This window comes from Dermochelys coriacea, chromosome 23 (assembly GCF_009764565.3).
Source record: "Dermochelys coriacea isolate rDerCor1 chromosome 23, rDerCor1.pri.v4, whole genome shotgun sequence".
Classification (NCBI taxonomy): Eukaryota; Metazoa; Chordata; order Testudines; family Dermochelyidae; genus Dermochelys; species Dermochelys coriacea.
The window spans coordinates 11,101,449-11,113,635 of NC_050090.1; the positions used below are offsets into that span (position 1 = coordinate 11,101,449).

At 49.2% G+C, this 12,187-nt stretch overlaps 1 protein-coding gene across 1 annotated transcript; it reads right to left on the minus strand.

The window, feature by feature from the left end:
* Nucleotides 1–420: 420 nt before the first annotated feature.
* LOC122457320 lies at nucleotides 421–8,933 on the minus strand. Its single transcript, XM_043501679.1, has 8 exons — nucleotides 8,622–8,933; nucleotides 6,657–7,598; nucleotides 5,349–5,387; nucleotides 4,461–4,754; nucleotides 3,387–3,425; nucleotides 2,455–2,748; nucleotides 1,304–1,342; nucleotides 421–743 (listed from the first exon to the last, which is right to left on the minus strand). The coding sequence occupies exons 2-8, from the start codon at nucleotides 7,000–7,002 to the stop codon at nucleotides 421–423; spliced, it is 1,374 nt and encodes a 457-aa protein (XP_043357614.1). The 5' UTR covers nucleotides 7,003–7,598; nucleotides 8,622–8,933.
* Nucleotides 8,934–12,187: the final 3,254 nt, after the last annotated feature.

Genomic DNA, 12,187 nt, shown 5'->3' on the forward strand with positions numbered 1-12,187 from the left:
TCCCAAATGTCATGCATATTATGTGCATTTGGCAGCCCTCTCCCCCTGCATAGAAGTTGTGTGTGTGGGCATGGATTTTCCACAGGGCATCTTGGAGTCTGCGGATGGCCCCAAATTATGAGCCAGGAGACCCTGTACTCTAGACCCAGCTCTTCCAATGAGTGTTATTAACTTCTCTGTGTTCTTCACAGCCCCTAGTATGAGCCAAGAACTCATGCCCCTAAAGTATAGTTGACAGCTGTCATTCACCCCTAGTATGGATAACAAAGGGTTGAAAGAGATAACTGGAGGTAGAGCTGGGAATAGGAAGGAGGGCTATAATTTGGTAAACCCAGTCTTATCCACCTAATTCTTCTGCTCATCACCACTGTCACTCAGCTATCTGCATCTGGATTCACTTTCTGCCAGTGCATGGATGATTTACTCTCTTTGCCGCTCATCTCTCTCACCAGTAACGCTGAGGTGCTGGGCAGGGCTGAGCTTGGATCTGGTCACCCACTTGTCACTCTCCTTGATCTCGTACCCGCAGGAGTAATTTCCAGAGCTGCCCATGGACACCGCATGGTCATAGCTGTAGGAGACATTCTTCTCCAACCCTGTCTGGGAGAAAACCTCCTCCCCGTCCTTACAGAAGACGACACGGGTGACTGGGGCCTGGGAAACCACAGAGCACTTAAGCCGCACAGAGTTCCCCTGTTGAGCAGACATCTGGCTCAGATAGAGGGTGGGGGCACGGAGAGCACCTGGGAAGAGGAATGGGTCAAGGGGTCAATGGGACCTTCAGTGGCCCCTGTTTCATGGGGATCCCAGGAAGCAGTTTGCCAAAGGAAGTGGGTTGCCATGGAAGCAGCTGCTAAGGGTATGTCTACGTTGTAGTTAAAAACCCTCTGCTGGCCCATGCCAGCTGAGTCGGGCTTGCAGGGCTCGGGCTCCAGGGCTGTTTACACGTCACAGGCCAGCCGCAAGCATCTAATTGTAGTGTGGACATACTCCGCGCGCTCAGGAGCTGCAGAGTGTGTGCACTGTCTCTGGAGCAGGCTCTTATTTCAGCACAGCTGGGTACCAGGGGGGAGATAAGCTCTTCGGGAGCAGGGACCAGAGCTTCACATAGCGGTGGGCAGCACCTGGCGTGTTGGGGCCCTGATCCCTGAAAGGGGCATCGGGGGCCACAGTAATAATTCTAATAATACTTAATAATAATCTTCTGTAGCTGGAAGCCTTTTCTACTAGTACAAACCCCTCTGGTGAGATAGATAGACAGAGGGGTGAGTGTGTCTTGCCACAGACAGACAGACAGACTAACCTGTAGCTGAGCAGATCTTCTGGCTGCTGGGACTCAGTGCTGAGAACAGAAAGTTGCCAGTTGCCGTGTGGTTAGTGCTGGAGATAAAATCTCCCCCTATTCTAAGGTCCCTCTTCAGGGACAAAAACTGCCTCACTCACACAGACCTTTCTTGAAATGGGTCTCTTTCTGGTGTAACTGCTGCTGGCAGAGGGGTTCCCCCAGAGGTCAGTTTGGCCCAAAGTCTCCATGCATCAAGGAGAGAGCAGTGGGGACAGAGCTGGGCTCAGATCCCAAGTGTCTGGCCCAAGAGTCATCTCCGTAAGCTGTGGGGTCTGTCTCCTCACTACTACTGCTCACCTGGCCTGTGCAATGGGGAGAAGGAGACTCTGGGCCTGTCAATGCCCCCAGATGACACTCAGTGTGTGAGAAACGCGGCTACGATGGCTGAGCCCATCGCCTTACACCAGTCAAATGGGACATGACTATTCTCCAAAGAAGGAAACCTCCCCACTCAAGGAGGTCCCTGAGTGGCTCAATGAGCCCAGCCAAATGTCATGCATTCCCCACACAGCATCCTGGAGCCCATATGTAGCACTCAGCTACAAGCTAGGAGACCCTGTGCTCTAGGTCCAGATCTTCCAATGAGTGTTAGTAACTCCTCTCGCACTTCACAGCTGCTAGCTCATGCCACTATGGTATAGGTGACAGGTAACATTCACCCCTTATAGGATAATGAAGAGTTGCACAAGGTCATCTGAGGCTGTGCTGGAATAGAAGGGAGAGTTTTCACATAGAAAACTCCAGTCAAATCTACTTTGTCTTGGTACCTTTAAGAGGAAATGTGCCGGATTTATGTGCATGGCTATGCTGCCTCTAATACTAACCACAGTCTGCTCCCAGAGCCAGGAAGAGAACCCAGGAGTCCTGGAAATTAACATCCATCTGCTGTCTCACTAACATTTGTGTGACCCAACGACAACGTGGGTGTCATGTCTTCATCTAACGGTTGATACAAATGGAGGATAACAACCCAATTCTTCTGCTCATCACCATTGTCACTTGGCTATCTGCATCTGGATTCACTTTCTGCCAGCTTTTTGGGGACAGGGACCAGAGTTTCACATAGAGGTGGGCAGTTTTGCTCTCGCTTTGCCGTTCACCCTTCTTACCAGTAATGCTGAGATGCTTAGTAGGACTGAGCTGGGATCTGTTCACTTGCTTGTCACTCTCCTTGATCTCGTACCCACAGGAGTAATTCCCGGAGCTGCCCATGGACACCGCATGGTCATAGCTGTAGGTGATCTTCTTCTCCAACCCCATCTGGGAGAAAACCTCCTCCCCGTCCTTACAGAAGATGACACGGGTGGCTGGGGCCTGGGAGACCACAGAGCACTTGAACTGCACGGAGTCCCCCTGTTGGGCGAACATCTGGCTCACGTGGAGGATGGGGGCACGGAGAGCACCTGGGAAGGGGAATGAGTGTAGGGGTCAATCGGACCTTCAGTGGCCCCTGTTTCATGGGGATCCCAGGAAGCAGTTTGCGAAAGGAAGTGGGTTGCCATGGAAACAGTTGCTAAGGATATGTCTACGCTGTAGTTAAAAACCCTCTGCTGGCCCATGCCAGCTGAGTCGGGCTTGCAGGGCTCGGGCTCCAGGGCTGTTTACACACCACAGGCCAGCCGCAAGCATCTAATTGTAGTGTGGACATACTCTGCGCGCTCAGGAGCTGCAGAGTGTGTGCACTGTCTCTGGAGCAGGCTCTTATTTCAGCACAGCTGGGTACCAGGGGGATAATGACAGATCCGAGACTGTCAGCTCTTCGGGAGTAGGGACCAGAGCTTCACATAGGGGTGGGCAGCACCTGGCGTGATGGGTCCCTGATCCCTGAAAGGGGCATCTGGGGTCCACAGTAATAATACTAATAATACTTAATAATAATCTTCTGTAGCTAGATGCCTTTTCTACTAGTACAAACCCCTCTGGTGTGATAGATAGATAGATAGATAGATAGATAGATAGATAGATAGATAGATAGATAGATAGATAGATAGATAGATAGATAGATGGGTGAGTGTGTCTGGGCAGAGACAGAAAGACTGACCTGGAGCTGAGCAGATCTTCTGGCTGCTAGGACTCAGCACTGGGAACAGAAAGGAGATGTGTGGTTAGACCTGGAGATAAAATCTCCCCCTATTCTAAGGTCCCTCTTCAGGGACAAAAACTGCCTCACTCACACAGACCTAGGTTGAGCTAGGTCTCCCTCCAGTGTAAATGCTGCTGGCAGAGGAGTTACCACAGAGGTCAGTTTGGCCCAAAGTCTCTATGCAGCAAGGAGAGACCTGGGGGGACAGAGCTGTGCTAGGATCCCAGATTTCTGGCCCAAGAGCATCTCCGTGAGCTGTGGGGTCTGACTCCTCTCCACTGGTACACGTCTGGCCTCTGCAATGGGGACAAGGAGAATCTGGGCCTGTCAGTGCCTCCAGCTGACACTCAGTGTGAGAGAAACGGGGCTGCGATGGCTGAGCTCAGCCCCCTACACCAGGACTGTTCCCCGAATGGAAACCTCCCCAAAGGAGCTCCCCAATCAGTGCAGCCAAATGTCATGCATTACCCACACAGAGTCCTGGAGCCCATACGTAGCACTCAGCTACAAGCTAGGAGACCCTGTGCTCTAGGTCGAGATCTTCCAATGAGTGTTAGTAACTCCTCTCTGCACTTCACAGCCGCTAGCTCATGCTGCTATGGTATAGGTAACAGCTGTCATTCACCCCGGTAGGATAATGAAGAGTTGCACAAGGTCACTTGAAGCTGTGCTGGAATAGAAGGGAGGGTTTTCACACAGCAAACCCCAGTCAAGTCTACTATGTCTTGATGCCTTTAAGAGGGAATGTGCCAGTTTTATGTGCATGGCTATGCTGCCTCGAATACTAACAACAGTCTGCTCCCAGAGCTAAGAGAACCAAGGAGTCCTGGGAACTAATTTCCCTCTGCTGTCTTACTAACATTTGTGTGACCTAACGACATGGGTGTCGTCTTCATTTAAGGGTTGATGCAAATGGAGGATAACAACCCAATTATTCTGCTCATCACCACAGTCACTCAGCTATCTGCATCTGGATTCTCTTTCTGCTAGGGCATTGGATGATTCACTCGCTCTGCCGTCCACCTCTCTTACCAGTAATGCTGAGGTATTTAGAAGGGCTGAGCTGGGATCTGGTCACCCCCTTGTCGCTGTCCTTGATCTCGTACCCGCAGGAGTAATTTCCAGAGCTGCCCATGGACACTGCATGGTCATAGTTGTAGGTGACCTTCTTCTCCAACCCCATCTGGGAGAAAACCTCCTCCCTGTCCTTACAGAAGACGACACGGGTGGCTGGGGCCTGGGAAACCACAGAGCACTTGAGCCGCACGGAGTTCCCCTGTCGAGCAGACATCTGGCTCAGGTAGAGGGTGGGGGCACGGAGAGCACCTGGGAAGAGGAATGGGTCAAGGGGTCAGTGGGACCTTCAATGGCCCCTGTTTCATGGGGATCCCAGGAAGCAGTTTGCCAAAGGAAGTGAGTTGCCATGGAAGCAGCTGCTAAGGGTATGTCTATGTTGTAGTTAAAAACCCTCTGCTGGCCCATGCCAGCTGAGTCGGGCTTGCAGGGCTCGGGCTCCAGGGCTGTTTACACACCACAGGCCAGCTGCAGATATCTAATTGCAGTGTGGAGATACTCTGTGCTCAGGAGCTGTGAAGTGTCTGCACTGTCTCTGGAGCAGGCTCTTATTTCAGCACAGCTGGGTATCGGGGGGAGATAATGTCAGATCTGAGACTGTCAGCTCTTCGGGGGCACAGACCAGAGCTTCACATAGGGGTGGGCAGCACCTGGTGTGATGGGGCCCTGATCCCTGAAAGGGGCATCTGCGGGCCACAGTAATACTACTAATAATAATAATAATCTTCTTTAGCTGGAAGCCTTTTCTACTAGCACACACCCCTCTGGCGAGATAGATAGATAGATAGATAGATAGATAGATAGATAGGTGAGTATGTCTGGGGACAGACAGACAGACGGACTCACCTGGAACTGAGCAGATCTCCTGGCTGCTGGGACTCAGCGCTGGGAATAGAAAGGTGACATGTGGTTAGAGCTGGAGATAAAATCTCCCCCTATTCTAAGGTCCCTCTTCAGGGACAAAAACTGCCTCACTCACACAGACCTTGGTTGAGCTGGTAAGTGCTGCTGGCAGAGGAGTTACCCCAGAGGTCAGTTTGGCCCAAAGTCTCTATACAGCGAGGGAAGAGCTGGGGGGTCAGACCCAGGCTCAGATCCCCGGGGTCTGGCCCAAGAGCATTTCCGTGAGCTGTGGGGTCTGACTCCTCTCCACTGCTAGGAGGGTGGTGAAGCACTGGAATGCGTTACCTAGGGAGGTGGTGGAATCTCCTTCCTTAGAAGTTTTTAAGGTCAGGCTTGACAAAACCCTGGCTGGGATGATTTAGTTGGGGATTGGTCCTGCTTTGAGCAGGGGGTTGAACTAGATGAGCTCCTGAGGTCCCTTCCAACCCTGATATTCTATGATTCTATGCTGCTCGCCTGGCCTGCACAATGAGAATGAGGAAAATCTGGCCGTGTCAGTGCCTCCAGGTGACACTCAGTGTGTGAGAAATGCAGCTGCGATGGCTGAGCTCAGCCCCCTACACCAGTCAAATGGGACATGACTGTTCTCCAAATAGAAACCTCTCCAAAGGGGCTCCCCAGGTGGCTCATTCAGCCCAGCCAAATGTCATGCATTCCCTACACAGAGTTCTGGAGCCTATAGGTGTCACTCCGCTACAAGCCAGGACACCCTGTGCTCTAGGTCCAGCTCTTCCACTGAATGTTAGTAATTCCCCTCACACTTCACAGCCACTAGCTCATGACGCTATGGTATAGGTGACAGGTATCATTCACCCCTTATAGGATAATGAAGAGTTGCACAATGTCACTTGAGGCTGTGCTGGAATAGAAGGGAGGGTTTTCACACAGAAAACTCCAGTCAAATCTACTTTGTCTTGGTACCTTTAAGAGGGAATATGCCAGATTTATGTGCGTGCTATGCTGCCTCTAATACTAACCACAGTCTGCTCCCAGAGCTAAGAAGAGAACCAAGGAGTCCTGGGAACTAACATCCCTCTGCTGTCTCACTAACATTTGTGTGACCCACCGACAACGTGGGTGTCATGTCTTCATCTAAGGGCTGATGCAAATGGAGGATTGTAGTAGTAGAATTTTATGACAAAACAACCTAATTCTTCTGCTCATCACCACTGTTACTCATCTATCTGCATCTGGATTCTCTTTCTGCCAGGGTATGGATGATTTCCTGACTTTGCCGTTCACCCCTCTTACCAGTAATGCTGAGGTGCTTGGCAGGGCTGAGCTGGGATCTGTTCACTTGCTTGTTGCTCTCCTTGATCTCGTACCCGCAGGAGTAATTTCCAGAGCTGCCCATGGACACCGCATGGTCATAGCTGTAGGTGACCTTTTTCTCCAACCCTGTCTGGGAGAAAACCTCCTCCCCGTCCTTACAGAAGATGACGCGGGTGGCTAGGGCCTGGGAGATCACAGAGCACTGGAGCAGCACGGAGTCACCCTCTTGGGCCGACCTTTGGCTCAGGTAGAGGGTCGGGGCAGGGACAACACCTGGGAAGGCCAATGAGTCAGAGCCGTCAATGGGGTCATTGGTGGTGCCCATTTAGGGGGCAGCCCAGGAAGTAGTTTACTAAAGGAAGTTGATTGCCATGGAAGCAACTCGCAGCTGCTTAGGGTCTGTCTTATCTCTACACAGCAATTAAAAACCAGCTGCTGGGCAGTGCCAGCTCACTCGGGCTTCCAGGGCTCAGGCTATAGGGCTGTTTACATGGCACTGGCCAACCGCATGCGTCTAATTGCAGTGTAGATTAATTCTGCCTGCACAAGGGCTGTGGGGTGTGCGCAATGTCTCTGGAGCAGGATCTTATTTCTGCACGGCTGCGTATCAGGAGGATAATGTCAGATATGAGATTGTCAGCTCTTTGGGGGACACAGTAATAATAGTAATAATAATGATAATAATAATAATAATTAATAATAATCTTCTGCAGCTGGAAACCCTTTCTATTAGTACAAACCTTTTTTTTTTCTCCACTGAATGCATCCAATGAAGTGAGCTGTAGCTCACGGAAGCTTATGCTCAAATAAATTTGTTAGTCTTTAAGGTGCCACAAGTACTCCTTTTCTTTTTATAGATAGAAGGGTGACAGATGGACTTACCGGGAGCTGAGCAGATCTCCTGATTTCTGGGGTTCATTACTGGGAACAGAAAGGTGCCGTGTGGTTAGTTCTGGAGATAAAATCTCCCCCTTTTCTAAGTCACACTTCAGGGACAAAAACTGCCTTTTATAGACAGGAAAATAAATTCTTGATTCCTGTTTTGCTGAGGAAGCAAACCAGGCAGGGCATTAGATCTGGGGCAGGACAGATTCCTCATGCACACAGACCTTGGCTGAGCTGGGACTTCTTTTCCCTTCACCTCTCTAGAGCAGTGGCGCTTAACCTTTCCAGACTACTGAGCCCCTTTCAGGAGTCTGATTTGTTTTGCATACCCCAAGTTTCACCTCACTTAAAAATGACTTGCTTACAAAATCAGACATAAAAATACGTAAGTGTCACAGCCACATGATTACTGAAAAATTGCTTCCTTTCTCACTTTTACCATATAATTATAAAATAAATCAATTGGAATATAAATATTGTACTTACATTTCAGTTTTCAGAGTAGCAGCCGTGTTAGTCTGTATTCACAAAAAGAAAAGGAGTACTTTTAGTCTCTAAGGTGCCACAAGTACTCCTTTTCTTTTTACATTTCAGTGTATATTATATAAAGCAAAATAAACAAGTCATTGTCTGTATGAAATTTTAGTTTGTACTGACTTCATTAGCGATTTTTATGTAGCCTGTTGTAAAACTCGGCAAATATCTAGATGAGTTGGTGTACCCCCTGGAAGACCTTTCTGTGCCCCCACGGGTACACATACCCCTGGTTGAGAACCACTGCTCTAGAGGGCCAGATCCTCAGCTGATGTAAACAAGTATTGAATCTTATGGAGCTACACTGATATACACCAGCTGTGGATGTACCCCAATTGATCCAGTGGAGTGATACCGAAACACCAGCTGGGGATCTGGCCCAGTAACTCTCATACTCCGTATTTCTACTGGTTCCCATTTCTCTCCCACTGAAGAGGATTTGCCGACAGTCTGGGCCAGGGGCTGCTCTCGGTTCTATTTTCCCCCAACCTGCTATGAATTAGCACAGGGTTCCCACATACTCACCAGGAAGCAAAAGGCACAGAGACAGAAGCATTGGGGCAGTGTGGGGAACCAAGTGGGATGGAAACAGCCCAGCGGTTTTAGCTCCTGACAGGATCTGAAGGGGACAATCCACAGTTGCTCCCTGTTCTCACCTTCCCCCTGTGCCCTGTCTGATTGCAGCAGAAGGGAAGTTCAGATCTCTATCTCTCTTCCGATCTGCCTCTGTCTGATCGTCAAGGTCGGATGCTCCAGCCACCCCCTCTCTCTGCTCCCAGACCTTCTGGGATTTGTAGGGCTCAGACAGCAGAAACACTGCAGCCTCTCTGACCTGCTCTGTCCCCTCCTCAGGTCTGATGTTCATCACCACTCCCTGTTTCCTGCCCCAGGCCGCACCCCCCCCTTCCGTGCTCCGGCCACAGTGTCTCTATTTGGGGCTGGAGGATTGAGAACTGAGAGACCCTGGTTTGCTTGTTTGAGTCTAAACATATCACTGAGGAAACCCCTCCCGTCCCATCTCACTGTCTAGGGACCGAGACAGCCCGCTGGGTAAAGGCACAGCTAGGCCAGGGTGAAAGTTCACTGGATGATTAGGGGGACCTGGGATGTTGGATGAGCCTGAACCTTTTGCCTCCACCCTGGTCTCCAGTCCCTGGTGAGAAGGATCCAGCTCCCCCAGGTGGTAATTCACCCTCTGGGCTTATGTGGGACATAAATGGGGTCTGGGCCTCAAGTAGGACCCTCTGCATAGGGGCGAATTTCCCCCCCAGAGGACACCACCACAGGACTGCACTGGCTTCCCCACCTGCTTAGTCTCCCCCTTCCCAGTCCTCCATCTCCAACTCCAGCCACTTCTACCTGTCCACCCCTGACTGCCCCTGCTCCCCATTCTGGGCTCCTGAGGCGTCTGCTGTCCCTGCTGAGAGATGGACACCAGGGTCCCTTCCCCCTATCTTGGTCCCTTCTGCATGCCTGCTCATTCTGCTGTCCCTGCTGAGAGACAGATCCCAGGACAATGCCCGAGGGGGGTGAACAGAAGGTAGTTGGGAAAGAGCATCCAGAAGTGACCTCTGAGCAGGTGGTAGCCAGAATCAGTGTGACTAAGCAAGTGGGAGAACCAGGGCAAAAGACCAAAGAAACATGTGGGAAAGAAATAAAATCTTGTGAATAGACGTTAACACCTTTATGGGAAGCCAAACAGCCGAGGGCCTCAAGAGTAATGTGTCAGGAGTACAAGGCAGAGCCGTTTTGCAGAGTATTTTTGCAGAGTGAGGCACAAGTGGATTGTCCTGGGATGGTGGCTGGGCACATTTCACCCCTGGGATGGAGTCAGCTCTGCAGAGCAGCTGGACAGAGGATGTCTGGGTGAGGGTCAGAGGAGCACAGTTTGAGACTCCCTATTATAAGCAGTGCCCAGAAGACGACAGGGTGAAAAAGGGTACATATTTGTTGTAATTTTTAAAAAATCATTGTTTCAAAACCTTTTGTGAAAAATATTTGTTTTGACATTTTTCCCCCATCTTTTGGAAAAATGGAAAAAAGGGATGCAGGGGAAATCCTTTTTTTTTTATTTTCCAATTTTGTTTTTAGAAAACATCAAAAACACTTTTATTTTTTCCTTTGGAAAAATGGAAACTTTGGAAAAAATGAAAATGTTTGACAAAAACTCACTTTTAAAAAGAAGATCATTTTTAGATGAGAATATTGTGGTGGATCTAGCCTAGAGTGATCCCTGGGGCTATGAATCAGGCTGAGCTGCTGACACCCTTGGTTGGCAGCTGGGCACTACTTGTAGCTCAGACAATGCTGCCCAGAAAGGTCCTGACCCAAAGCCCCTTGGTGTTGATGGAAACCCTCCACTGACTGCACTGGCCTTGGAATCAGGCCCCCCATAAGAGGATCAGTTCTCTTGTGACAGAGAAATAAATGGCTCTGGAGTTTTCACGTGGAGTGACCCCAACCTAGACTCACCACAGGAACAGGAGAAAGGACCCTCTTTACTATGGGAGAGTGAAGGGGAGGTTGATGATTGGATTATGAACAATGTATAGTGGGATGTGAAAAAGGGGAACTCTCCCCATCCCCCAGCCAGAGCTGCAAATGCAGATATGTGAAGCAAAAGCAGCCGCAGAGTAAGTTCCTCCTTCCCCACAGATCCTGCAGCTGCCTCACTCGCACCGACCCTGAAAGAAGCAGAGAAACAGCTCCAAACCTCAAAGAAATGTCTCTACACTAGTGCTTTAACAGAGATTTGAAGGAGTTAGGTGCACAGAGCCTGAAATAAAGAGAGAGATTGATAGATAGATCAATGGATAGAGGGATGGCTACGAATGGGGATAGAGAGATAGACAGAAGATGTATATGGGGATAGATAGATACAATATTATTTTTAAATACCGTGCTTGGTTTATCACATGGTTAAGCACAGAGACCAAGAATTTCAAAAACAATTAGTGAATTTGGGGGCCCCATTTAATTCACCTTAAAGCATCTGATTTCCAGCACGTGGGGCTCAGTGCAGTCTGTCTGTCACCCCTTAAACTGTCTCATGCTGGACTCTGAAAATCACAGGCCATTTTGGAAGGTTTGGCCAGAAGTGCTTGTGCCAATTGTGCAGGTGCCAAATCTGTGTGTGAGACCAACTGTAGGGGTGCGAGGGGCTGCATCCCCATGGCTCATTCTATCCTTGGCCCTCAGGAAGACTACAATAGAGGCAGCTGTGTGAAAGCTGTGGGCACCCTGACATGTTTCCAAAGCAGTTGGACTCGACCCATCACCTGCCCCCATGAAGGACACGGCCCCTGCCACTATTGTACTTCCCAAGAAGTTATCTAGTATCAGCTAAGGGGTGAATTTATACCACTCCAGTTATACCAATGTAAGTCCCTGTGCACACCCGGATTGTGGTATAAGAGAGTCTTTTTCTGGTTTATCTTATCTTGTTTTGGAAGCAATATAAACTATACAGTGTACTTTTTTTTTTAACAGTGAGGATAATTAACCATGGGAAAAATTTACCATGGGAAATACTTACCAAGGGCTGTGGTGGATTCTCCATTACCATTTAAATTAAACATCGATTTTTTTTCTCAAAGAGATGCTGTAGTTCAAACAGGAATTATTTTGGGGCAGTTCTCTGGCCTGTGTTATACAGGAAGTCAGACTATGTGATCACAGTGGTTCCTTTTGGCCTTAGAATCTATGAATAAACCTGACAAAGGCTCTGATTCCACAACAAGAGTGTCCCCATGGGAGTTATATCAGCAAAGCTAGAGCGGTTTAATTTTACTGGTAAATTTCCCTGTGTATAGAGATGCCCTGAGATAAACAGCTCTTCCCATCAATGCTTTCCCTTTATATCCCCTGTCACGGGAGTTTCTGAGCCCCTCACAATCATTAGTTAGTTTTATCCTTAAATACTCCTGAGTGGTAGGTAAGTAGTTCCTCCTCATTTCACATGTGGGGAAACAGAGGCACAGAGCAAAATCATAATGGTTTCAACCATTTTTGATGTGTGTGTTTTGCAGACATTGTTGCTAGGTTTACAGGATTCTGTGATGTTGTTTTGTCTGTGTGTTATTGCAGAATCA